Consider the following 26377-nt stretch of genomic DNA (forward strand, 5'->3'; position numbering starts at 1 on the left):
TTTAGTTTACACACAGAAAAAAATTAACAAGGACGGAAATAAACCAATTTTGATATAAAAATTTTTCCACGAATATATATTTAAAATTTCCTATAATAAAATATTTCAAATCTTACTCACAGCTAAGAAATAAAAAAGATAAACTTGTTTAGGCTACATTATAAGAAAAACACAGATTGCAAAAAGAGTGACAATAAAACTTTCTTAAAAGACTTCTTTTTTGTTATCCAACAATTTGATTACGTGATTATTATATCATAGCAATTGCTGAGTGTTTTTTTCTGTGTTTTTGTTCAATATTCTTCATATCATTTATATCTAGAGTTTTCCTTTTCCGATAGCGATACCGTTCTTATCTTAACTGTCACGGTGAAGATAGTGAATTTAGGAGTTTCTATTATGGATATGCTTGCTAAATAATAGTAATTATTTAGGTAAGATAACCGATGATGTTCCTTTGTTTTTGGTGTAAGACTTGAGGGCCACGTCGACTTTTTTCCCCTAAATTTAAACTTTCGAAATCGACGCCAAACTCCGACATGCCTGCGGCTATTTTTGAAACATATATTTACGCAGGGGAAGCGGCGACTGAACGCCACGTGAAAATATATTCACGAGAAGTTAGTATAAGGTAAATCGAGTTAGTATCTAGGAGGTCTTGAGAAAGATGTGGCAACCAATCGGAATACTCATGTTCCTCTGTTCATCAGGAGTGGTGTTGGCCCAAGATATGTCGAGCGATGCCATTCTGGTAAGTGCAATTCATCAATATCCCTTAGTTCCTCAAGTAACTAAGGATTTCTGGAATAAGAAAAACCCTTTTTGCTTTGTTTTCTATAATCCTTCCAATATCAAAACAACAAATTCGATGTAAATCTTGGGAGGAAATATTACTCTGTGTATATATATATATACAATTTACAGAGTAATATTTCCTCCCAAGATTTACATATATATCTATATATATAACAATATGAAAAATAGAAATGAAAAACGTACATTCCCATTCCTTGTAATTTGATCAGGTGAAAATCAGCGAGGTAAATGAAAGGAAAGGGGACTTAGTTCCATGGTATTACGGTGCGCTCTATTGTGGTGAATATTTTTAAGATGCATCCAGCCATTTACCTCCATTTAATCAGTAGTCACTTTAAAAGATTTTGCACTTATTTGATTGGAAGAAGGAACGATTCTGAATAACTATTCTATATTTAAAAGAATCTGGATAGGATCAGAAACCGAGACCATTGCTTAAATGCTGTAGAAATCTCCAACTAATGCATTACTGAACTTTGTTGTATACAGAAAACGGCGTATTGTATGTGCAAATGCTGTGCAAAAGATAAAAGTAGTTGTGTTCGGCTCAGCTCGAGTGCAAACTACGAATGCGGTGAAAGCATGTGCAATGAAAATACATGTATTGTGTACGATAAAGCAAGGTGCAAATCGTTTTGCTTCTGCAAGTAAGTTGAATTGGCATGATGTTTAGTCACTATATCCTTGACAAGATTGTTCAGTCCACAATGGTAAATAAACGAACATGGGTTTTGATATACTGCGATATGTAAATGTACAATGAAAGATTACATATTTATTCTACATAACGTTTTACTAAATATATCTATATTTGGTACTCCTGAAGTATGCGCACCAAGATGTCGCATAACCTGAACCCTAACCTGGTACACAACCTGAGTTCAGGTTGTGCGCCATCTTGGCGCGCATACTTCAGGAATCAGGAGGTCCCTATATTTATAGTCAGGTTAACTGTATTTATATAGTCTTCAGCTCTTTTGTTCAATACTCTAATATTTGTTGATAATAATTTTATTCTTGGACTAATTAAAATATAGATCGGAACGGAAGGTTACTGGAAACGGCTCTCATTGGGTTGTTTATTATAGATTAAATAATAACAACTGACAATCACATTAGTGTATCACTAAAAAATCTTACAAGCACGGTATGTTACCCAGCTACTCATTTTAGGGGGTGAGGAGGTGTTTCTAAATTTAGGGGTGATAGATATCAGTTATTAGTGACTTATAAAAAGTATTATTAGTATTTTTTTGGGGGAGTTACACATAATTCGTTTAATTGTGGTAAAACTATGGTTACTGTGAATGTGTGCTAAATTTTTTTAGGATGGTAATGTTAATATTTCCGCCATTACAGTTTCAAATTGAATTATTTGAATATCTGTTTGCATAAACTTATTTCGTTTGCACAGTAAATGCAAATCAGTACTTGAAAAAGACGATCCGCGATGTGCAACAAGATTTCCACGTCCAGCAAATTGCGAATGCAAGGAAAAAATTGATTGTAAAAAACACAAAAAAAACCCGGAAAAACTTGATAAAATACTCAAAAACAAAGACGACCCAGATTCTGAATGTGCCATTCCTTGCTACTGCAAGTGAGTATTCATAGACCATATTATTTTGTTCTCTGTTAAAATATGCATAAGTAAGGTTTAAAAATATCCTAGAATTCCATAATGGTAGGCAACATAATACATATATATATATAAACAGATGAACTGCATAGACTTACATAGTTTATGGTATTTCATACAGAAATTGTAAAGCCACATTACCTCCTGAAAATCTTAGAATATGTTTGGAAACGGAGGCACCTGATTCACATTGCAAATGTGAAACCATAAAATGTCCCGGACCTGGAGTTATAAAGAACTTGAATAAGGTATTGAAAATTTTATTCGTATAGTATAGTAGATGAGATTAAACAGCCATGGAAATATGATTATCTGCTGCTTACGATGACGAAAAAACTGGGGGAAAACTTTATTTATGAATTTTAATATGATAATCAACAGTAGCGTACGCCGGTTTTCGTTGAGGGGGTCACTAAAAACTTGAAATTTTACGATACTAATACGGTGCCATATTTTTGTACGTTTATAATTTATCCAACGGAAAAGATTTATTGTGACGTTATATTCGATTTTATTAAAAGTCATGATGACGTCATAAATAATTTTGAAAAAAGTTGCATAAACTATAAAGCAAGTATATTCGGTAATAACTTGTATTAAAAACACGTTAAAACGTCCAACACTCCGGTAAAACATGGTATAAGAAAATGTTTAAATACTTGTTTCTATTCACAATGGCATTGACCATGGTCATCTGCCGACATCATAAATCTTGGGATTTAATTTTTTGGTATCGGAACGAAAGAAAATAATTTGTTTTTGATAATGTTACGCACTCGTGATGTTCATTGCTTGATCTTGATAGATTCGGCAAGTGAGAAAGAAAAGGGAAGAAGAAAAAGACGATAGTTTTAATTTTTCAGATGAAATAGATCTCATTTTAGATCCAGTAGAGTCCAAAGCTATGAAATGTCGGATGAAATGCCAATGCAGGTATGTACCAACAACGTGATATATAATACAAAGAAACACCACACATACACATACAAGTATATGTTGATAGCAAAAAGGGGTACAAGGAGAAGACGACGTAGAGTAAACGATTGGGGCTCACGTTTTGAAAAATGCACATTCTTCTGAGTATGATAAAATCCTATATTACCGAAACACATTTCAAACGGCTTCCTCCACCACCAAGTCCATGCATCTGGAAACAACCAACTAGCCTAGTAATCCTCCATATGGGCTGAAAACCAGACGGGAGGCCGTGGTTCGTGATATGACCATGTCGTATTATCGACTTTCCTCTCCCATCCTAATAATCTCTTCTCTATTTTTTCTGAACTGGGATGCTACATTTGCAAATAAACCGAGACAGATAGTTTTTCAGCATAACGTGAGTCAAAGACCACAAAGTTTGTAAAACAATGATAGCTGTATTCTTGACACATTTGCCATATTCTATTTGTCTTTCCAACCTGAAATGTTATTTTTCTTATAGTATATGCGCTGATGCACACGACAACGTACAAGAAACGTGTGAAAGGTTACTGCCTAAACCTCCAATTGATTGTCCTGAATGCGATCCAGATAAAGTTAACTGTCGCGAGAATACAATTGACGAGCAATGTCGAGTTTATTGTTTTTGCAAGTAAGTTTGCTATCCATTTTGTCCTTTTTTACTGGGAGTAACGATATATATCGAAAAAAATTCTGTTCATTGACGATAAGCAAACCAAGTCAGCTAAAGTTACATTCTGGTAAACGGGCAGAATGATTCACATTCAAAGAAACAAACGTAATGGTGATTTATCTTCCATTGAATATATATTAGTCGAATATTTTCAAAGAATAATGCATTATGACTATGTTAGCATCGCAGGTTCAAAGGTCACACACCTCGGATGAAAACCTGAACATTGTTCATTGCGTGCACATTACCATATAGTCATATACTTTTATAGGATAAGATTTGATGTACCGAACGGCTAAATATCCTATATATTGTGCAATTGAAATGTGTGAAATTGGTTCGGGGATTAGTCTCTAACTCTTCAAAAAAAAAAAATGCGAATCAAGCTTCAGAGTAAAATTTTCGCGTACTTATAAAATCACTAACGTTTTTACTTATTTCAGAAAATGCAAGGACGATTCTAGGATCCCGTTCAATTATAAGAAATCATGCATCGACGTAGTTAATAAGCAGATAGGTTGTCTCTGCGAAGGAAAGGGAGACGATTGTGGCATAATAGAAAAAATGTCTGAGAGAGGGACAGAAAGCTTCAAAACGACTAAGGATAAAAAAAGAGCTAAAAAAGGGAAACTTAAAAAGAAAAAGCAGGACAGAGATGAATTATAGTCATTTTTGTTTTGAATTATTTAGTCAATAATTAGTCGAAATACCGATTATTGCTACACACTTGATATGCCGGATTACATTGAAATATTTATTGTAAATCTTTGCAAAAATCCTACACGCTTTTCACAAATTATACAAGTATTATTAAATTAGTCTAGGGAATATTTTGACGGATTGTAGTTATTATGAATGCACTCAAGTCTGCACTAGTGACAATATAAAATACCTCTGTGTGAAAGTTATTTTTGTGGAGTAAGAAGTGTTGGCGGACTTCGAATATGTATTGCCAGCAAAATTTTAAATTGCATTGGTTTTGTAACCTTTTGTACTCACTATATTAAACGGGACTTTGAAATTATAGTTTTTGTGATAAATGGAATATCTAAGTTAGTTGTTGTTGAAGAAGTACTAACAGTACCATGAATGCGAGGAACCAAAACTCGATAGAATCGACTAGATATGGGCTGGCCTTTCATGGTAGATAGGCCTACCAATTCATACCTTGTGTATTAGCAAAGTTGGAAAATCCGACACGTCGTAATTTTCACTTACGTTGCCAGGGATTCACATATACCGAACAGGGTCACACTGCATATGCTAACAATTAATCTTTTCCTACTCGATAGTAATAAATTTCTGTCTATTCGTATGAACAAGGACCATAATTCAAGCACGTAGAAAACGTAGCAGCGCAAGTAAAATGAAAGAACGCACATACAAAAAGATGTCCTAATTGTACCTACAAAAGAATGCAATAGCCAACCTACTAAAATCGAAGTAGGACTGGCATCTCAAAGCTCACCTGTACCGTGACCACCCGCGTCTCAGTGCACGAAGGCGAAAATTTCAGCAGAGAATTGCAAAATTTGTCAGAAGTTTCGGAGGGGTAATAAATATTGGTATATCGGAGTTGCGCCGCATTTTCCCATCCACAAAAAAATATATGTATGCCGATTTTTAGAGTCCTGGTTTTAGAAATGACATTTAAGCTAAGCTCTAAGTTTGCGTAGTTGCACGATAATGTACCAGAACGAGAGTTATACAATTACAAATTTACCTTCTTCCTACTTGTGAGCTAACAATCACAAATGGTGATCTCTTCAGGTATAACAACATCCCGAGACAAAATTTTACGTTTTTCTTTAATTAATATCTTTAAATAATGAACTAGAACAAAAAATTCAACAAGATTTCAATTCGATATTTTTTACAATAAGTACAATACTACACAGTAGCATTCAACATGATGGGTGTAATGGAAGTATATCCAACAAGCAAAAAGTCATTATATCTTAAGCCCACGTCCGACCTAAGTCATCTAAATATATTTCACTGACATGCTATTTTAAACTCTTCATGAAGCACAAAGCATTTTTTAGAGTCACGGCTAATGAAAATTCATATTCAACAACAGTTATTAAATTGAATTATTTTCTTGGAATATTTGAACGCAAACGCACAAGTAAAACATTGATAAAAAGAAATTGTATAGCCTTAGCACATGATGATAACGCAAAACAAGAAAGCGATAGTGAGAAAGCTTTGAGAAAAACGAATTTACAAATTAAATTCATTCTATTTTCAGCCAAGGAAAAAGGGGTAAAATTCAGTTCCAATTGGTTAATATTCCACTGAAATGCTGAACATACTGAACCAATTGAAATGGAATTTTATTGATTAAAAATTTCAAATGCCGAAAAATCCATGCCGCCAATACTAGAGTAAAAAACAGAAAATTCAAATTAAATTGCTAATACAGGAAAAGCAAAGAATGAAATACCATGCTTAATTGAATAGACAAAATTGAAAAAAACAAAAAAACAGTCAGAATTGAATGCTGAACTGCTGAATTGAATCTACAAATCTAAAAAATCAAAGAAATTGGGAATACAGAAAAACAAACCAATTCATTGGCCAAAATAGGGTCACAGGAGAAAACATTTTATTTTTCAATACAAAAAGTATAATTTAAATCAAAAGGCATCAATACTAAATAATGCTGTCTTTCATTAATATATATATTAAATACCGTATCATCATTTGATCCTAATTGATAGAAGAGAACATGCAGAGCAATAATATTCTAAAGGCAGCAGCAGGTTATACTTTTGAGAGAAGAATTGCACAAAAAAAAAAAGTACAGAAGAAGTGAAAATAATGAGATAAAAAACAAGGATGAAAAAGAGCGAGTTATGGGATTACAACCAGAGGCGATAGCTGGGGTTCATCTCTGTGATATTTTGTTTACTACTAGTTTCGGCACTCCCGAAGTATGTGTACCAGGTCAGGTCATGATTTTATTCTGATTTTCCCTATTTTAGTTTTATTACGAGTTCGGGACTGTTTGTGTTAGCCAAGTGAATATACCCCCTGTCCATAGGCTTCAGTCCCTTTATACAACTTGATGTAAAAGTAGGCGAACAAAATTAGTTACTTCTATATTGGTACACATACTTCTGGAGTGCCATTAATCTAAGTAAAAATCTGGGAGTGCCCTAGTTTCAATTACAATGCTATTAAAAAATAAGTATATGAGTAATACATCTAATTCTATAACAAACTTTATGCGTAATTCACCACATTTTAAGTAAAAATCATTGAAAACCAACAAAAAATGGTCGAAGAAAGTTGAAAACAATCAGATATGGATTGTTTACAAAAACAAACACTGAAGAGTAAGAAGAGCCAAAAACAAAATTTGGTTTTATACACATTACTTTATTCTGGTTGAGGAAATTAGTAAATAAGAACAATTGCAGATTCATTGACCGTGATGAACTAATATAAATAAGATATGAAACGTGGTTACAATATATTAAACTGACACTCGAGTAATAATTTGATAAACATATATTTGAAAATTCTTTCGTTATAAAAAAGCTTGAGAGTAGGAATTAATAATTGTAAATTTATAATCTGGTAGTTTTTCTATGCAAATTTTTCCGAACAGTTATGCATCATTATAATGACCGATTATTACAGAATTCAATTTCATTTTAGGATCAATACGAATACAGGTAACTAAATCAAGAATTATTTGTTTATCAATTATGCTGTAACATTTATTTTAATTTCAAAACTCAAATCCCATAGAAATAAAAAATTATAGAATTATGTTTGCGGAAAAAAAATTTCTTTGGCTGTCTAAAATTGTGAGTCTCATTTTTGTAAAGCATCTAACAGAAAAATTCAATTCTAAATGAGCAAATTTGAAAATTGAAATAAAGTTTGTTCTTCACAATCGTGTAGCGTATAACATGTATTAAAAAAAGTGACAAAAAATTGTGGAAATTTGTTACTTTGAAAAACAAAACAAAATCACCAGCAATGCTCTGTTACAGCTGGACGACCAACATCAAGCAAAGTACAATCTGATTATCAGTCCAACTGGAAATATTAATGACGAGTCAGTTGAATGAACAAGAATGAAATAATATCAAAGATCAAGCCTCACTTGAAAGATGCAATTCATTTCAATTTTCTAACAAAAAAAAATCTTTCAGAATTGGGCGATATGAATGAAACTAATAAAGTTGGGCATGAGAAATTTTCAAATAATTGAAAACAAATGTGGAAGCCGACAGGTAAAAGAATATAATTAGCCATGCATTTAACAATGATATGTACATGACTCTGTATATAGCTGAGTATATGAATATAGAATGAGCATACATGGTCATAGTCAACATCAGGAAATATTTCAACATTAAAGAACATCTCCTTGCTTAAGAAGTAAAAATAGTTATATATGCATTTTAGGCATTATTCATGTTCAGAAAAACGATTGTACATGATCTCTGTTCATAGAGCACCGCTGCAGAGTGTGGCATGCATGATTGCTACACCACCATGAAACAGTGGAACATTTTTTTCTTCCTTCAAGATACTTACTTTTTATAGAAAGGTAATACCAATTCAAGTGTAATGTAAACAGATAAGTACTAAGATAATTTATTTCTTCACTTTTATGATATTTTGAAATACAGTATTAGTAATGTGGAGTTTTGAATTAAATCAAATATACCCAAAATGGTTGAGGAGAATGAATGAGTAGGTCTCTAATTAATGAGAGTTTGTCTTGACGACAACGTACAAAAAAAATTAATTTGAATCTTTCATTTTCCAAAGTACTCCCACAAACCTCGCTAATGTCCTTGCATATACGCAAGTATGCAAACAATATGGAGGTATTATTTAATATCAAATTGAATTACGAATACTTTCAATTACGTTATAGTTTGTATAGTTTTGTTACTCTAGGTATAGTATGTCTTTCAGGTAATGTTTCTTCAGGTATGGTAGGTTGCTGTGGTCCCGGTGATGACTCTCTTATGTTATTGGTGGCATCGAAGACCGGTTCATGCGTGCTGACGACTGCTGTAGGGGCTGGTGTGATATTGTAGACTCTTTCTTGATTGGCCAATTGGTGCCCGAACTCCTCCTCCAGTACCTAGATATATTGTGAAAATAACCAGTGATGATCTTATCACGATTTCATTAATTAACTCTGATTATATCATGCTCGCCTCAAAATAAAAAATCATGCCATCAAGAATGATTGTAAAATAAGGAAAAGAATACTTTCAATCAAGAATGGTACAGAAGTAAAGTATAAAAGATTTTTATCTGTCCCTAATACCCGGTAACTCCAACCGATGCTGAAAAGTATGAAATCTGTTACGCAAAAATTCAGAACTTCTGTAATATATTACATTGAAATGCAATTCAACTTACTCTCTGGAATCATGCATAATCCCAATTTTGCGAAGAAATTTTTAATTTATATATGAGTAAGCATTTGTGACTGAGTCATACTCTATCAAGTACTTTTTTATTTAAATTGTTAAGGAGCCCTTATGATGTGAAACTTCCATTTACAGTAGGATAACAATCAACAAAAAAGGATGCAAATTACCATGCAAATTCATGTCTTGTTTAAAAACAAAATAAATCGACATACAATCATTCAAACTAGTGCATGGAACATACAGTGCAGAAAACTTGGAAGATTCATATTAATATACTGTAAATTATTACAAAAACTCGAAGCGGAAATTTTTTACTTATAACTAACTATTCTTAACGGTAAACCTATTGGATCAAATTATCAGACAATTCAGTACTTCGATCCCAATTAAATTCTGTCCAATTAAATATCTTTGAGTGAGTTTCCTTTGTTTCTGAGTAAGATGTAAACTTACTTTAAACAAATATCGATATAGAAAAAGAATCTCATATTATAACAATACAAAATGAGAAATGTCTCACGGTCTTTCCATTATTATTGCAAGCAAATCTAATGCAAAACAGCCACGAAATTGATGACCATCTGCATAGTTAAATATGCAAAGCATGATTCATATAAAAAACATTTTTCGAGAGTCTTACATAGTTGAAAATAGAAAAAAATATTTTTTTAATTGCCAGTTAGAACATACTTTATTATCCTGATAAAAAAAGGAAAAAAGTGTTAATATCGCAAATTAACTTGGTTACAAAAAATTTTTTTTTTATATTTTGTGAAATCTGTATGATAAAAATTGCATTACATGCAAAAACAAGTCCGAGCATGCTGGGTGAATGTAACAAAATAAATCAGGCAGTCAAACAGAAATAACTCAATACCATTTGAGCCGATGGTGTGATTTTTCTTTCCTTGGGATCACATGCTAAATTAATAGAATATTTTTTGATAGAAATAGTGTATAACAAAAAAGATACATTGATCATCGCAATGGCACATGATCAAAACTTAAAATTCAAGAAAAGTTAAATTAATTATGTAGATTCTGTGAAATTGAATAAAAATAAAATAATATAATAAGGAGCCTCTTTCCTTTAAAAATAATGTGAATATGGCAAGTCTTTACATTTACAGATCATTCCGAGCTGAAAATCTCAAATAATCTTTTTTAAAGTGGAATTATTTTACAATGGCAAATTACTAAGTTGAATTTATGAATGAATTTATTGAAAAGCAACATTTCTGTTTTGCTATTTATTTTGAATTATCAAATAAGATTTTAATCATAACAAAACTATATTTTTTTATGCTGCTATCTTTATTTAAAACAAATATAAGCGGCATAACAGTGAATTGCCAGATTTTTATAGCAGCTTGGATTAAGCATTGCTCATTCATTCTTAGCAAATTCATTTAAACAAAATATCGCTTAGAATAAAATCATGGAAAATTAAAATATTTTTATCATTATGGAGAATTACTCGAAAATAAAAAAACTACTGATATCATGCTATGATTATATGGTGCGGACCTGATTATTCTCTCCTGTAGTTGAAGACGTTGTGCTGTGGGAAGAAGCCTCTGAAGGAGAACGACTGTGACCTTTGCCCTTTGTCGGAGACAGTAGCTTCAATGACGACCCGCTACTAGATCGAGTAGGTGACGTTGGTTCCGGAGACAGAGTATTTGCGGATACGTTAGCGGGACTATCTTCTTTTGCACTACTGATAGAAATGACGTCGTCATTTGAAATATTTGACCCAGATCTTTGACTATCTAAACTTGTCGCATCGGCGTCTGTGGTAGACGAAGAAGAAGATACGATCGCACGGCGTCGAGTTGTACTCGTGCGTTTTTTAATAGAGGGGGAATCAGCTCCAGGAGCAGGTGGAACGACTCCCTCTTCCTTTTCTATTTTCTGATATCTCCATGCTTTCCTGTGTCGGTTTTCTTCCTCAATTTTTTGGCCTTCCGTCTCCAACTGGCTCTCCAGATGCTTTTGTTTCAGAAAACATTTTTGTTTTAATTTTTTGAAGCGGGTCACATTTTTTTAGAATGGTCAATTTCACTTTATATTATTCAAATTATGTATTATGAACATAATATAGTAGTACTGTTGTTATGGGCTGTCTTAATTTTTTATAACTTTTAGCATATATAAGATAGCAGTTATTCTTATCAGTATAAATCTATACGGTGATCCCAATAAACGGAACCCAGTCTATTTGAAATATATTGGATGGGTTCCGTTTTTTTGGGGGGTCACCCTGAATCTACTTTACCAAATTATACACTGTAATATATATTGTAGTTTCTAGTATCAAAAAGTTAGCAACTACAATGCACAAATATTCTGTCTACATCAGTATTTTCAGCAAACTAACATTGATGAAAATTCAAAAAAGAATGAGTTTGTTTCAAAAGCCGTTTACTTTTCTGATAATATTTCAATATTTCAAAAAACCACGTTTATTCATAACGAAACTACCAATGAACTTCAGGACAATGTGAAAAAAAATCACACAATCTAACTTTTAGGAAGAAGAGAAATGCCTGGGTAAACATGACATTTCTAAAATTATGAAACTGGCGTGCCTTGATTGGAGATGTTGCTTTGAACCCACTGGAGATAGATTTTGTTTACAACCAGCATTGGATGGCTAAAGTCATTTAAACGCAAAGACTAACTGATTTCGCTCAATGGAAGAAAAACGAAGGAACAAACAGCATTATTAAAAATGTAATTTACAGTTATTTTTACATGAAATTTATTGCTTGTCAGTAAGATGCAAATTTTTGAAATCGTGGCGGGGTTCACTTGAGCAAAATAGATGCTGCCAAGTTTTCACACAGTGATATTTCTCACATACAAAATTATGATTAAGTAATTCTTTCATCACCAAATATAAAATAAACAAAAAAATTTACTAAAAATATTTTTGTGCAAAATACAGGAGACCCAATAAGATTCTCGAGCGACCCACTTTTGGGTCGTGACCCATATGTTGAGAAACACTGAACTAGAAGATCAAACATTCCTTTAACTATATATGATAAATGGTTAATGTGTCATCAGCTGAAAATATTTTTTAATATTTTGAGATAGATGTTATTATTCTTGAAGCATTAATTACGCTAGATAGAGAAAATAAGAAAAGAAAGTTATGTTATACAAATGCTACTGTATTATATAGTCACATACGACACCTTTTCACAAACACCATACAATACAACAAAATAAAATTCACAATCCACCACGAGTATCACTTTTATACGAACACACACAAGTAATTTCATCACAATTATGTATGGCCATATGTGAACATTGGATAAAGCATCGAAATCTTATAAAGTGATCATCACGTCATATTGATACAAAATTGCAATGATTGAATCATCCTTTTTGCAGACCAATTCTAAACACTCACATTTGGCCATATTTAACTTAATAATGATAAAACTTACGAATCTAACATAACAAACCTTCTTTCGTGGCCGAAGTTGATCTTTCCATGTTTGGAGTTCCATGGAGAAATTTCCGTCGAGTGCTTTCAATTTTTCTGATTCATGCTCAACAAGAAGTTTACGTTTTTCATTCTGCAGACTGCGTAATTCTGTTGTGTTATTATCGCACTGAGCTTCCAATTCTTTTAACTGTTGTTCTTGCTTGAGTGCCATTTTCAATTTCTCTTGTTTTTGACGTTTGGTCTCGTTTACAGAGAACTGACAAAATTGAGAAAAAAATATTAATATTCCACAAATTGAGAGAAAATTAGGCTTTTTGATAAAACAGTGTGACCAGATAATAAATTAACAGAATTAAAAATAACTGTTCAGCAGAAATAGTATAAGGTCGTATGTGTCTACTTTAGGAAGAGCATAGGGTACCAATTACTTATTTATGTCATTTCAAACAATGAAGATATTTAATTCCTTCATTTCTGAAAGCAATTTTTTGTAAAAATCAACTTCTCCATTCAATTTTTAAAATGCTTAAATTCAATTCAAAATTATTTTAATTTTCCCCAGACCGTTGACCCCACAAAAATTTTATAAAATAATTCGAGTGTATGCCTGCCTAGTGGCGACGACATCATTTACCAGGTGAAACTGAAAAATACTCTTTGAAGGTTCAAATATACAAAAAGCTTCAAATTCAAATTAGTATCGAAATTGTAAGGCAATACACAGTTACCAAAATGATACGTTGAAATATTGAAATTTATAATGAAGAGATTTAATCACGAAGTTTTGAAGGATTATTTAAAAGACTAAAAGAGATAAGAATGCAGCGAATTAGTAGAGGATAGTCGTCCAAATAACGAATGAAATAGTATTAGCATTAGTTTGTTCAAAATCAAATATGTGAAAATATAGATAAAGAATGTTAGATTATTTTAAAATAGGTAATGCCAGTATGCCAAAGCGGTTGAAAGATTCCTCCACCATCAAGTCCGCGCATCTGAAACAAATAACTGGCTAACTGATCCAATACCCGACCGACATGGACTAGTGACTCGCCATTCGCCATAGGATTAAGCCGCTTCCTCAAATTAATATATTTTGCTTTTTAAGGGATTAAAATTTACAATATTAAAATTTAACTTTTAGTTACAAAAATTTGCTCGGAAATAAAGAAGACAAGTCTCTGAGATTGTCACAAAAATGACAACAATTATTGAAATCACATCAAATCATGGCAGAATGTTACGTTTCAGTGAATGTCAATTTACGTGAGACTTAGAGTAGTTCGAATATCTTTAGTATACAGACAATTGCTATATCGTAAAAATTGTATTAAAATTTTTACACAATTTCTGACAGAATTTCATGTAGATTCTGTTCACCATTAAATGATACCTAAGTGAAATTTTTACATCATTTCTGACAGAATTTCATGTAAATTCTGTTCACCAATATATAATACCTCTTGTGTTAAACTAATATAACATTGAATCAAAATATGTGATATACACGTACCCCACGTATGACCTGAACAAAAAGGATGACTTGATAAAAAGAAATCGACACTTTGATAACTTAAAATGAGTTACAGAAAAATGGAATGTTTTATATTCTTCCATATTATGCGATGTTAGAGACAAATTCTACATTTTGTTTGGAAATCAAATAGCCAGTACATTCAAGTCTATGAATATTTAGAATACTTTAAATAGAAGTGTGACAAGCGTACCAGAATAAATCATTCCCATGTTTCATAAAAGGTGTTCCCATAGATAAAAATGTACACCAAAACTTTGGGTCAGATATCAAGATTCACAGAACTCTGAGACAATTTGAAATAAAAAAAAAAGTAAAAGTCTATTTGTGGCTTCAATCATCTTCAAATACGAAAAATTTAAACCCATTTACAATATTAATTGCACTGAAAAGAATTTTTTTTATAAAAACAACAGCAGTCAAGAAATTAGAATTATGAATCATAGGTGTTTAAAAATTTTAACGAAACAAAAACAACAACATTTACATTCGAAAAATCCTCGGCATAACATCAAAACCTAGCATTTTATTAATATTCTGTGAAAAAGTCATCAACCAAATAATATTGCTTACATTTCTAATCTTTTCTTTTTCATTCTCGACAGCTTGCGTACTTAATCGTAAGCTCTTCTTGAACATATTCATTCGAGTTTTTCCTTCACTTCTCTGTATTTTCGGAAGTCTCAGTTTCTCTTGTCTATGTTTCGTTACGAGTTCTTCCTCGAGTCGTTTATTGTAACGAAGCATTTGATCTTGTTCCTGAAATGAAGTGTTAAATGATTACTGAACATAGACAATAAAACCACCACTTCACCCAGGGGTGTAAAATTTGGTAGGCAGTGCTGAATCGGAACAATTTCTGTCCTCGAAAAAATTGTAACTACCATATATCCTCGAATATAAACCGGCATCCTAAAACGATGAATTTATAAAGAGTGTGACCAGAGTTGTGCCTATTGCCGACCCCTTATTTGGCAACTTCTTTTTTAAGTTTTTAACTTGGCTTATATGCAAGGATATATGGTACTCATGTATCAGTAGCTGATACGAGGCCTTGTTCTGAGTAAGAATGATACATAAAAAATCGTTTAATCATAGCTGTCATGAAAATTCAAATACAACAAGACAATCATCTACTGTATGATAAAATATTTTTATTGATAAGTTTAAAACACATAAAAAAGGGGTGTCAGCTCATACACGCACAACTCTGATTGACTAAAAATTCGACTTATATTTGCATAACTCTGATCGTACTAGTTTTCTTCTGCAACCATTTGTTGTGATAGGTGCGTACGGCATGTTACGATTTTTAGGGTCGGCTTATATGCAACTTTTTAATAATTCCCGTTTCGGGGCTGTTTTTATGGGGTCGGCTTATATGCGAGGATATATGCAACAGTTTTTCAAGGTTCCATTACATTTGAACCCACATACATTTGAACCCATGACAACTGCACCTGTATGCTATTGCACCTATGGAATTTTTGTTGTTTCACGGATAGTTAAACCCATACTAACCCTAACACATGGGTTATAGCACCCGCATATAGATTGAACCCGTGGATATACGCATGGGTTCAAATGTAGATGAGTTCAAATGTACGGTCACCGTTTTTCAAGATCATCCTAGAGAGCTCCCAAAATTTGTTTCTATATTGCACAAATTATGCAAAATTAAATTCCAGTTGGAATAAAAGTCAGAATTTCTTATAAATATATTTCGCAATGCAACCACATATTACCTTGTCGTGTCTCTGAACAAGTTGATGTCTCTGTAAATGATAAAGATCTTTCAATTGCTGTTTTGTTGTTTGATGACGTTCATGCAGATGACGCTCTTCTAATTCCCATATTGCCGCCTCTCGCGCTTTTGACAAAAAAAAAAAAAAAAATTTGAATATCCCAACAGTACTAATAAAGATGAGATAGAATTATTTATATTTTTACAAATTAGTGGTGCAGAAATAAGTATTAAAAGGGGTGTTATTGGATATTTATTGGAAAATACCAAACCAATCCTCTTTTATCAAAATACTTTTTTTTTATCAAAATAACGACTATTTTCACAAAAAAAAATTATTCATTAACAATTATCAAATTATAACCTACTTCTTAGCAAATCCTGTTTGCTGAGTAAAAATGCTTTTTCTGTCGCAGCAACATCACGTTTATGTTTTTCATGCAGACTACGCATCGTCATATGCATTGTTTCAGCTTGTTGAGCAAGGAACGATTTCTCCTATAAAGAAAAAGTTATGCACATCAAAGAAATGAGATTTTCTCATTTTATTCTGGAGAAATAGGAAAATCGCCGTGACACTTCATCCTATGTCAATCCACACGGCTTCTAGGCTAGTTACCAGTCCAGGTGAGGAATGAAAATAATTAGCCATTAAATTATTTGTAGGTACAAAAATTGGTGATGCAGAAAACTGGACAAAGGATCTTGGAAACATAGCATTTATGTTAATTGAATACATACAAATGTATAGTCACCAAAACTAAAGCCATTTGAAAAGAATTCCCAACTCTTTTGTTGATAAATTTTTTACACTGGACTCCAGGAAATTTTATCTCCGACTTCAGTTCTAACACCAAAAAAAAACGATTTTTTACCATAGAAAATTTACACACCCAAGCCTTTTATAATGGTCTACTGGGAATGTTTAGTTCATCCAATATCAATGAAACTGAGATTCTTGACTCATTCTACCACACATAATACCAACCCACCCACACAGTATATTACTATGCAGTTCTGACACATAATACAGTAGGAAATGTCATATTAATTATAACGATCAGATGCAAAGTAATAAACAGATCATCATAAATTGAAATTCAGAAATAATACAAAACTTTAATCTTATAAACCGACCTTATATCTTTGATGAGCGTCGAGTTCTTCTTTTCTCTGTTTAGATAATTCTTTACGTTGTTGTTTAGGTAAACTATCGAGCTCCATTTTCAGTTGTTTTTGTTCTTGTCGGAGGTTTTCCATGTATCGTTTCCTATATGAAATACATTACATTAATAATAATGAAAATAATAAATTGTCCAATAATACAATAAATTCATTCTTAGCATCGTACAACAATGCACCAAGGAAAACAACCAAGCGGTAGCTGTTCGATTTCATCCATAATACTAAACCCATATCGTGATCAGGGGCGTACCCAGATGGTAGGTTGGGGGTTAAGGGTCGGAACCCCCTTTTCAAATGTAAAAAATGTATTTTAATAATACATAGCCATTTTTCGTAGCTTGAACGACTTTTTAGACCCAGGCCCATTAGTTATTATGGTATAACTTGGCAAATTAGAAGTTACAGATCCCCCTCATTATCCCAAATTTGGAGATAAGTTCAATATTTGCCTTAGTTTATATTAATAATTTCTATCCTGGCAACGTTCAAATTCATGTAATATTCATATATCACAATTGTAATATGAAATCAACACAGATAAGACAATGCTGGGTTTTGTTTCGCCTATAATCAGCTAATAAATCAAATCCAAATTGATACTGAATATATTGTTGAAGTAAGGGCAATTAAATAAGATGACATAATTCACCAATATATAAATAAAACCGTTTCATGAGCTTTTTAATTGGAACATGCTTTTATTTATTATATGTCATAATTTTATTATTTATCATAATTTATTGCTATGCAAAAGCACATGAATTCTCTTACATGATAAATATTAGAATCTGGATGTGTTTCAAAAAATGTACTTATTGTTTTTCTCCGCAACTAATGGGCCGATCAATTTCAAACTTTCAATACTTTTTGAAGATGGCTAAAGCCGCTACAATGTTATTACTTTTATCCCTTTTTCAAAAATTTTTTCGATGGGGGACCCAATATTTCACCCAAAATTTCATTTAAATTCACATGAATACTTTTATATGACAAATGGGAACATTTTAATATCGATTTGGGTTCATCTTTGTGCTCATATTTTCAAGCATTGCTTTCTAGTTTATATCATAGTTTCACTACAAAATAATACTCGTTGATATAGTTATTAAAGTATAAATAACTGACAATACTAAATTGTAGAATACCAAACAATTCATATCCCTAATACATGTTATAGTAATTGTAAAGACATATTGACTTTAGTTACATTCCAATGTCTAGTTTTGGCGTCTTCAAAAGTAAAAGTCATTTTTTATTGTCGATTCAGAAACACTGAGAGACCTGGTTTTACGATTATTACCGATGTTCTGAGCATGGCCATAGAAAAGATATCAGATAATATTTACGCATAGGGAGTGGTTGGACTTCATAAAAAACAACTCACCGGTTACTGAATACATTAGGTGATTATTTGCAAACATGGAGTGTGGAAAACATAAAATTTTTGAAATAGAAATTTTATGAGCTAGAGTAAGAATTGAAATATAATATGTGCGTAATTTGTTTAATGTGTGGCAATTAAAAATTCAAGAACTGAGCTGGAATTTTAATCACTGCGGCAATAGAATTTTTTGCCAGTATTTTATAGGTTTTGCTTAATACCTTCGCTTGGTTATATCAAAATTTCAATCTCTTTATTTTTCTTTGCATTATTTATAATTTTTTTCATTAATACTTGAATAAAACTTGGGAATCATTTTCTACATTATAGGTATCAAACAGTACAAAAGCCCTTTAAAAGGGATTCATAGTTAGTCCCCCGGATCAAATCTATTAATCTTACCTTTCTTTGTCTTGATCTTTTCTCAAATCTGTTATAGTTTGTTTTCTTTCATTATCTTGATATTGTTCTAATCTATCGATTTGTTGTTTCTGAGATTTTTCCAACGTATCAACTTCTGATGAATACTTTCTCTTCAACATCTAGAAAACAAAAAGGTCATTTTTGTAAAACAAGTATATTGGATGTCCAGATTCTATAACATGTATACTTTCATTAAAACTCATTTTAGATAATTCCAATACTTATAATTTATTAATACAGAAACAGAATAGACAGAATAGAATGGGGCTAAAGATAGTCAGATAAACGATAGATTTCATATAATCAAGGCATTACAAGCAACAGAAATGCATGCAAATTCGGTTTTTGGGTTAGTACCGCAGATGCGCAAATGAATATTCTCTCCAACACAAAACTACGGACAATTGGTTTTTCTGAGGAGTTTTGACAAATTTACTGTGAAGTAGCTAGGAACAAGCAGTCACTATTGCATAATGAGATAACTTATTATTTCAGAGCAAATCTTATCGATTCAGAAATGAAAAGGCGGCATTTGTACTTGGAAAATTTCAGACATATTTGTAAGAAAATTTAAAACATCTCAGAAAACCTTATTCTGGATTAAAATGATGGTTACTGACAGGATGCTGATATCAGCGAGTGCATCTTTCTATATTAGTAACTTATAAAAAATCTTGAAACATGGAAGATACATACAGCCATGTCTTGTTCAAATCTAGTGACCATTTGTTCAAGTTGAGCTGCAAGTTTTTGATTCAATTGAGCAAGTTGTCTTTGTTCATCATGTTGTAGTTTACGAAGCTCTTGTAACTCCTGCCGCCTGGATTAATAAACATTGAAATTGTTAAGACAAAAAGAAATATTTAATAAGCCTTATCGAAAAATTCAGTACAATTCAAATTACTACATAAAGAAGTTAAATTTAACATTTTTTCTCATTAAACTGAAGAAGATTTCTTATCGCAGACCAGAAATAGAAGCATCGCAACGTCGAATACATCACCAAAACAAACCGCAAAATTATGCCTGGAGGCTTATCATTAACATGGCAGGAATATTCCTAGAAGTATTGAAGGAATATTTGATGTGATGAAAGACAGCAACAGATAAAGCTAATAATTTATTATTACAACTTACAAGTATATTCTCAAATCATATTTCTGAATATGGATATTATTAAATATATTTAAAACTAGATCATGTTCAACATGAAAATTCAGAAATCAGTGAAATTCATACAAATTGAAATTAGTAATGGGAAATAATAGTCTTTTGCCTTTTTTATTTTTTGAAGTCGGAAATTAATTGAAGTCTATATATTTTACATCAGATGTTACCTGCTTGAAATGACAAACTTTTATAAGGGATATAACAGTGTTTGATTAGTTTTGAACAACCATACAAAGGTATAATGATAGATAAATTCATATCATTGATCAGGATCAGGGTAAATAAAGGTGAAACTTTTCTTGAGCAAGAAAATTTATCCCACTGCACAAATTTCTGATGTCTAAATTTAATCCAATGATTTCATTCCTATGTTTTCACAGGGCCCTGCAAGATTTAAACCTGAATTTGTTGTAAATTCATGCCATTAGTTATCAATTTTTTAGTATCCAAAACGACCCCAATAATTACCGTAAATATCGTCTTTCTTGTTGATTCTCTAGATCAGCGGCAGTTGTTTCCTTCGTAGTTGTAACTTGCATTTGAACTCCATCGACCATAAATCTCCGAGTTTTGCGAAGCGTTTTACGTTGACGTTTTGCCCGCTGGTAGAAAAATCAAAAGCTACATTTCCAATAATGATATTGCATAAGAAAACTCATAATTATTCTAAAACTAATTCTGTCGCAGAGGTTTATTAAATTAAAAAGCACCTTGCTTGTCAAATCATATTTGTTTTTTATTTGTTTTTCTCAAGTTCAGAGCTTTCCCATAGACTCCAGCATTTTCTTAACATTGAATTATCCATTTTCGTGTCAAAAAAGGTTTTTAAATAACGAATAATATAATGAGGATATTAGGGGGAACAAGGATGTATTAATTTTAATATTTTGACAATATGATAAATAACTTCTTGTTGATTTTAAGTTGTGCCGGCAAGGCACTGATTAGCAATAATTTATAATAGGCCTATATCTCAAAATTGTAATACAAATTCAAAAAGTTTGGATAACTCACCCCATTATCCAAAGTAAATAACAATCAATTAAACATACGAAGCAAAATGCAAACAAACGGGCTGCGACATACAAAATTGCAGCAATAACCGATGCACCAATCATGCAACATGAACAGAAAAAAAGACAACATAACAAACAAAAAAATTGGGGAAAATGAAGCGATTGAAACTTTCATGGACTATTCTTTTCTTTTCATCTATTCTTCCACTACTACATCTGCACAACTTTCAACGAAAATTTTGGACATTATGATTAGCTGACAAAAAATGTCATTAGAATGAAAATGAAAACATGCAAGCTGATAGCCAAAATGGAATATTTTAATATTTTACAAATCTGAGCATAATATACTGGAACAATATTTTTGAATTTGGACTCTCGTATATATTTCAAATTCATTTTACTTATGTTTATGTTTACTTATCTTTAATAAAAAAATTTCAATATATTGTGAATTCTTAGAAATTGAAGTGAGGTAACATTGTTGTGATCCATTTCCTATTTTTTCCACAGTGCTAGAATTTAAATGAAGTCTATTTTATGCCTATGCAAATCATCGAGTTTCAAATGCTTATACTGAGAAATTTTCAAATTCCCAAAAGCATATTATTCACTATACAGAATATCACCAATTTCAAATCCAACAAATATTCTATACGTTTTGGACTAACTTAATGCAACATCGCATATGATTTTAAATTCAAAAACTATGATCAGAGCAAAATTTTGTCCCCTAACATTTGTCCCCTTTTCCATGATTGTTTCTGAATCGAGTTCTACCATCTGAGAGCTTTTCATCGCAAAAAATGACTGATTTTCATTTTAATTTCATGCCAAATTTAGAAAATAAAAAATAATGACGAATCAGAGTGATGAACATAAAAATTTGCAACACCCCTTCATTTATATTAACTTCGCGTACTTATAAGCCTAAATCACAAAGCTTCAAAAAATATGTTTCTTCTAAAACCTGAACCTGTTGCTTTGTATTTTACTATGTACGGTAAATCTGGGTACTGATCCTCATGGTTTGCTCTAACAATCTATATCTTATTATAAAATCTGTTTTACTATGATGTATTGATGACCAGAGAAGTGAAGTTTCAAAGCAGAAGGAGATCTTTCGTAGTTGAAGATTTCTAGACAGTTGAGATGTGCGAGTTTCCAGTAAGTTTATCAGTGACATGCCATCACATAAGACCACAAAACAGAACACATATACACCATTCAGAGAAGAGCACGTTCACACAATTTACACACACTTTACTTCACACAGTGAGTAATATTTTTCAATTAATGATTCTACCTGTTATGCAAAACTAGATATATTTAATACTTGTGAGCTTACAATTCAAAGAATATCGATAATTTGGAAAATAGATGAACTTTATATCGATAATATTATAGGAAGTCAACAAATTTTTGTGATGGTGCGGTTGTTGCCAAAAATATGTATATTGGATTTTTTATAAAATCCATCATTGGCATAAAATACAACTCTTTTTTATTAAAATTTGCGTAATTTTCGTGAAAGAGGAAATAGCTGTATATGGTAAATGTTAACATGATTTATACTATGTATTGGCTTGTTTATATAAATCAGTTTGGTATGATTAGAATTTCAGGTTGGTTGATAAGATGTACAACCATAGCAAAATAACAAAATTGAATACTATTCACATTTAATGAAATGGCGACAATCACAAGACGTTAAATTTGAATGACATCACAATTTGTTCGAGAAAACGTAATATGATTCAACTCATGCGATTCAGACAATACGACACATTTTAGTTTTGAAAATTACCCTCGGAATATAATTTAGGGCTTCTTCGAATACGATTTTGAGTGTGTTGGTTAAACTCCGACGAGAAGGGGTACGATAAAGCGCAAATCCCGCATCATAAACCTGCATAAGTAGTTTTTTAATAGAGTTTGCCTATTTCAAATATCACACAATATCAAACAAACAAGTTTTGAAGTAGGACGCCAGAAAGAGGATATGTCATGCAGAAATTCTAAGCTGTGCCAGTGACAGGGATGCCCAAAGGATTGATTTGTAACAGAATTTGATGATAATAAAGATTTCCTTTATAGTTTATAGTGGAAAATTATTGTGCTTTTCTCATAAAACATCGATTTTCAAAGTCTATTCAAGCTTATGTCCAATTTTACTTTAATTCATTTTTATTCACATAATTACTAAATTTAAATTATTGCAAATAGAATCTGAAACGCCAATTTAGACACAGGCATCCCATCATAAGACAAATGCTACTTTAGTGCAAGTCCGCTAACGAAAGCAATGAAAATATGCTAAGAAGTACCCATATTCAAGTTTCTAAATGGTTGTAATATAGGCAGAAAAGGCATACATTGAAATTCAGTTTAGGCAAATATAGCCTGTATATCTTGCCATGCTACCATTGTAGGCTATAGTTTAAGTACAGAGCACCAAATATAAAAATATTTGATGGGAAAGATCAGGGCTAAAAGCTCATGCAAACTTGCATCTCATTCACTCCCAGTTCTTATAACACAAACTAAATGAATTTAACTGAGATTGAACTCTTGTAACGAAGAAATGTGGTGGAAAAAATTTCAAGGATCATTTCAATTTCGAACATTGAATTTTTTTTATTAAAACTTTTTTTCCTTTTGAAAAATTGCCCTTGGAAAATTGCCTCAATGCAATTTGTCTAAAATAAATTCAAACATATTCCACTTCCAATTATTGAATTTAGAATAATGGAAATAAATTGCCGAAATTTGTCTACAATTTCAAAAGATTTGATAATTTAATCAACTAATGCCATTACATATTTCCATCCATTTGTTCTCATTTCATTCATTACCAAGAAATTGAAATTCAATTTGAAGTGAATCCATCACCTTTCAAATCTCAGTAAAACCTATTTAGTATATCATTTCCACCCATAAGTAGTTATTTTCGAATTACTGTCACACCGTGATCTACAATCTACCACTACCATTCAATACCAACCTCTACTTCATCTGAAGTTCGTCTCTCAGTGCTCGCCGCACTCGATCTTGAAGGTTTTTCCATTGACGTGGCGCTACTGGAGAGCAGTGAAGGTTCGCTGTCTAGTGTCAGCACACTGCCGCTATCGGACGAGTGCACAGACTGGTTGTCCAGTCTTTCGCTAGTTGTGCTGCTGTGTGCCAGAACAGACAAATGTGCTTTGTTATTATTATTCGAAAGAGAGGATTTCTCTACTAGCATTGGAGATGGTGGAAAAGGTGCAATAGGAGTGCTGGGTCCCTGAGTTAAAGTAGGACTAGTGAGAGTATCGTCAGTAGGAGTATCAGCAGTTGTGTCTTCTTTAGAAACCACTGACTGGTCTTTGTCGTTTACGTTGGCAGAAGACGAATTGAGAACTAAATCCAGCATACCGACTGCTAAATCTTCATCCGTACCGGTCGGCTTGTTGTCTTTATTCGAATTAGCGACTTTAGCTGCGTTTTCTAAAATCTTATTTCTCATAAGGAATGACGTACCTCTTTTGGGGCTAACTGGGGGCGGGGTTTTCTTTCCTTGCTGATTGGTCGTTACACTATCTTGCTCTACTACATTATTATAATCTGATCTAAAGGGTATTGATTTTGTCGCTTCAAACTCTTTTATCTGTTGCTTTACTGATGTGCTGCTATCTTCAAGCTCAACAGCGGAATTAAAGGTTGTAATGGTAAAATTTGATTTTGAAACTGAGGTCGAAGCATTGCCATTAACCAAAGGTGTTGCGTTTGTCGTCGACATGCTCGTACTAACTTCAGCTCGGTCATTTTCTTTAAGATCAGTGATACGGTCTTCCGCTTCGGCTGCTAAACCTTTTGATACAGTATGAACGGGTGATGGTCCGTCGGATAAATGGTCGCCGTCTTCTGATTCAACTTTTACTACAATACCGGATGACGCGACAGATTCAACATCGTTTTTATCTGACGAGTCGCTGCTGCTTTTGTCTTCAACGTTCGATCCGAGACCCTCGTCAGATGATTCGGATGCGCGAGAGTCGTGTTTTGATAACGACAGGACAGCTGTTTCAATCTTATTATTTTTGTTTTCTTTGTTTACTAGATCTGATGCAGGTTGTGTGTCTTTATTTGTAACATTTTTTGTGGTTTCAATCGTGGATTGAACAGGAGCAGGACCAAGTATTTTTTCTTCAATAACTTTGGACCTGAAAAAGAAAAGAGCTCCATTTTATTCAAAATGATATACACAATACTAAATAATATTATAATATTACCGGGTAAATGTTAAGTTATATTAATAGCAATTATACTACAGTATTGGACATGAAAAGCTAAACAGATATTTAATTGGAGAAAAAATGTAAACAACAAATGGGAGTATACGATTTCCTCTTCAATGCAATTCTACACAATACCACATTATGATCCATACAGTAATTCTACCTTTCATCAGCTTTTTCAGAAATAGTTGAATCAGGTGATGTAAGAGTGGGAGTGCTCGGAGATTCTTCAGAAGATGCTGGATCCAAACTATAAGTTGAAAATCTGCTTGATATATTTGACGGACTGTCTCTTCCATTCTGCAAAAAGAATTGCGTTGAAAATGTTCAGTTATTCAGTTTTATCGTAATGTATATTCATACACACATTACCCATATACGCTATTCAAACTGTGTACAAAAGTCTTGATTCGAGTACGCATATCGCCGTTAAAAATTCGAACAAATAACAGAGAGAAATTTTTATGCATTGTGATGGAGGAATGAAGGAATGCGAATTCTTTAAATGCAGGAATATACTGAAAATCACTACAAAACTCAAAACCCAAAAAATAAACAAAAAAAAATTATGGTCTTCAGCTCAACAATTCAGTATTTTGATTAAAATTAATACTATGGAAATTATTTTTTTCTCATTTAGGATAGCATCATATCATGGTTTTTTGTTAACAAATTATATATT

The 26377-nt window shown here is 32.3% G+C and overlaps 2 protein-coding genes across 6 annotated transcripts in view; one reads left to right on the top strand and one right to left on the bottom strand.

Moving 5' to 3' along the window:
• The first annotated feature begins 591 nt into the window (after window positions 1-591).
• On the top strand, window positions 592-5112 carry LOC120326848 (uncharacterized). The gene is made up of 7 exons (XM_039393205.2): window positions 592-751; window positions 1306-1463; window positions 2231-2416; window positions 2577-2703; window positions 3261-3388; window positions 3897-4046; window positions 4532-5112. Exons 1-7 carry the CDS (start codon window positions 668-670, stop codon window positions 4752-4754), a joined length of 1056 nt encoding a protein of 351 aa, XP_039249139.2. The 5' UTR covers window positions 592-667; the 3' UTR covers window positions 4755-5112.
• A 767-nt stretch (window positions 5113-5879) lies between these two features.
• The window catches only part of LOC120339829 (serine/threonine-protein kinase 10-like), a 36037-nt gene continuing 15539 nt past the window's right edge, over window positions 5880-26377 (bottom strand). The window contains exons 8-21 of one of the 5 annotated variants that reach the window (XM_039408032.2): window positions 25859-25995; window positions 24423-25620; window positions 23226-23327; window positions 20871-21004; window positions 19929-20052; window positions 19212-19351; window positions 17381-17513; window positions 16612-16741; window positions 16245-16369; window positions 15073-15258; window positions 12982-13221; window positions 11030-11494; window positions 10380-10423; window positions 5880-9204 (exon numbers count right to left, since the gene is read on the bottom strand). In XM_039408032.2, coding sequence (XP_039263966.2) covers window positions 9084-9204; window positions 10380-10423; window positions 11030-11494; window positions 12982-13221; window positions 15073-15258; window positions 16245-16369; window positions 16612-16741; window positions 17381-17513; window positions 19212-19351; window positions 19929-20052; window positions 20871-21004; window positions 23226-23327; window positions 24423-25620; window positions 25859-25995 — 3279 coding nt within the window. In that variant the 3' untranslated portion in view covers window positions 5880-9083. The remainder of the gene's footprint in view (window positions 9205-10379; window positions 10424-11029; window positions 11495-12981; window positions 13222-15072; window positions 15259-16244; window positions 16370-16611; window positions 16742-17380; window positions 17514-19211; window positions 19352-19928; window positions 20053-20870; window positions 21005-23225; window positions 23328-24422; window positions 25621-25858; window positions 25996-26377) is intronic. The other 4 variants (XM_039408031.2, XM_039408036.2, XM_039408033.2 and 1 more) reach the window with 4 other exon arrangements.

This window comes from Styela clava, chromosome 9, assembly GCF_964204865.1.
Source record: "Styela clava chromosome 9, kaStyClav1.hap1.2, whole genome shotgun sequence".
Classification (NCBI taxonomy): Eukaryota; Metazoa; Chordata; class Ascidiacea; order Stolidobranchia; family Styelidae; genus Styela; species Styela clava.

Coding starts and splice junctions, on each gene's coding strand:
- LOC120326848 (XM_039393205.2), top strand. CDS start 668: ATGTGGCAACCAATCGGAATACTCATGTTCCTCTGTTCATCAGGAGTG. Junction 2,417..2,576: donor GCCATTCCTTGCTACTGCAA/GTGAGTATTCAT, acceptor TATTTCATACAG/AAATTGTAAAGCCACATTAC. Junction 4,047..4,531: donor CGAGTTTATTGTTTTTGCAA/GTAAGTTTGCTA, acceptor TACTTATTTCAG/AAAATGCAAGGACGATTCTA.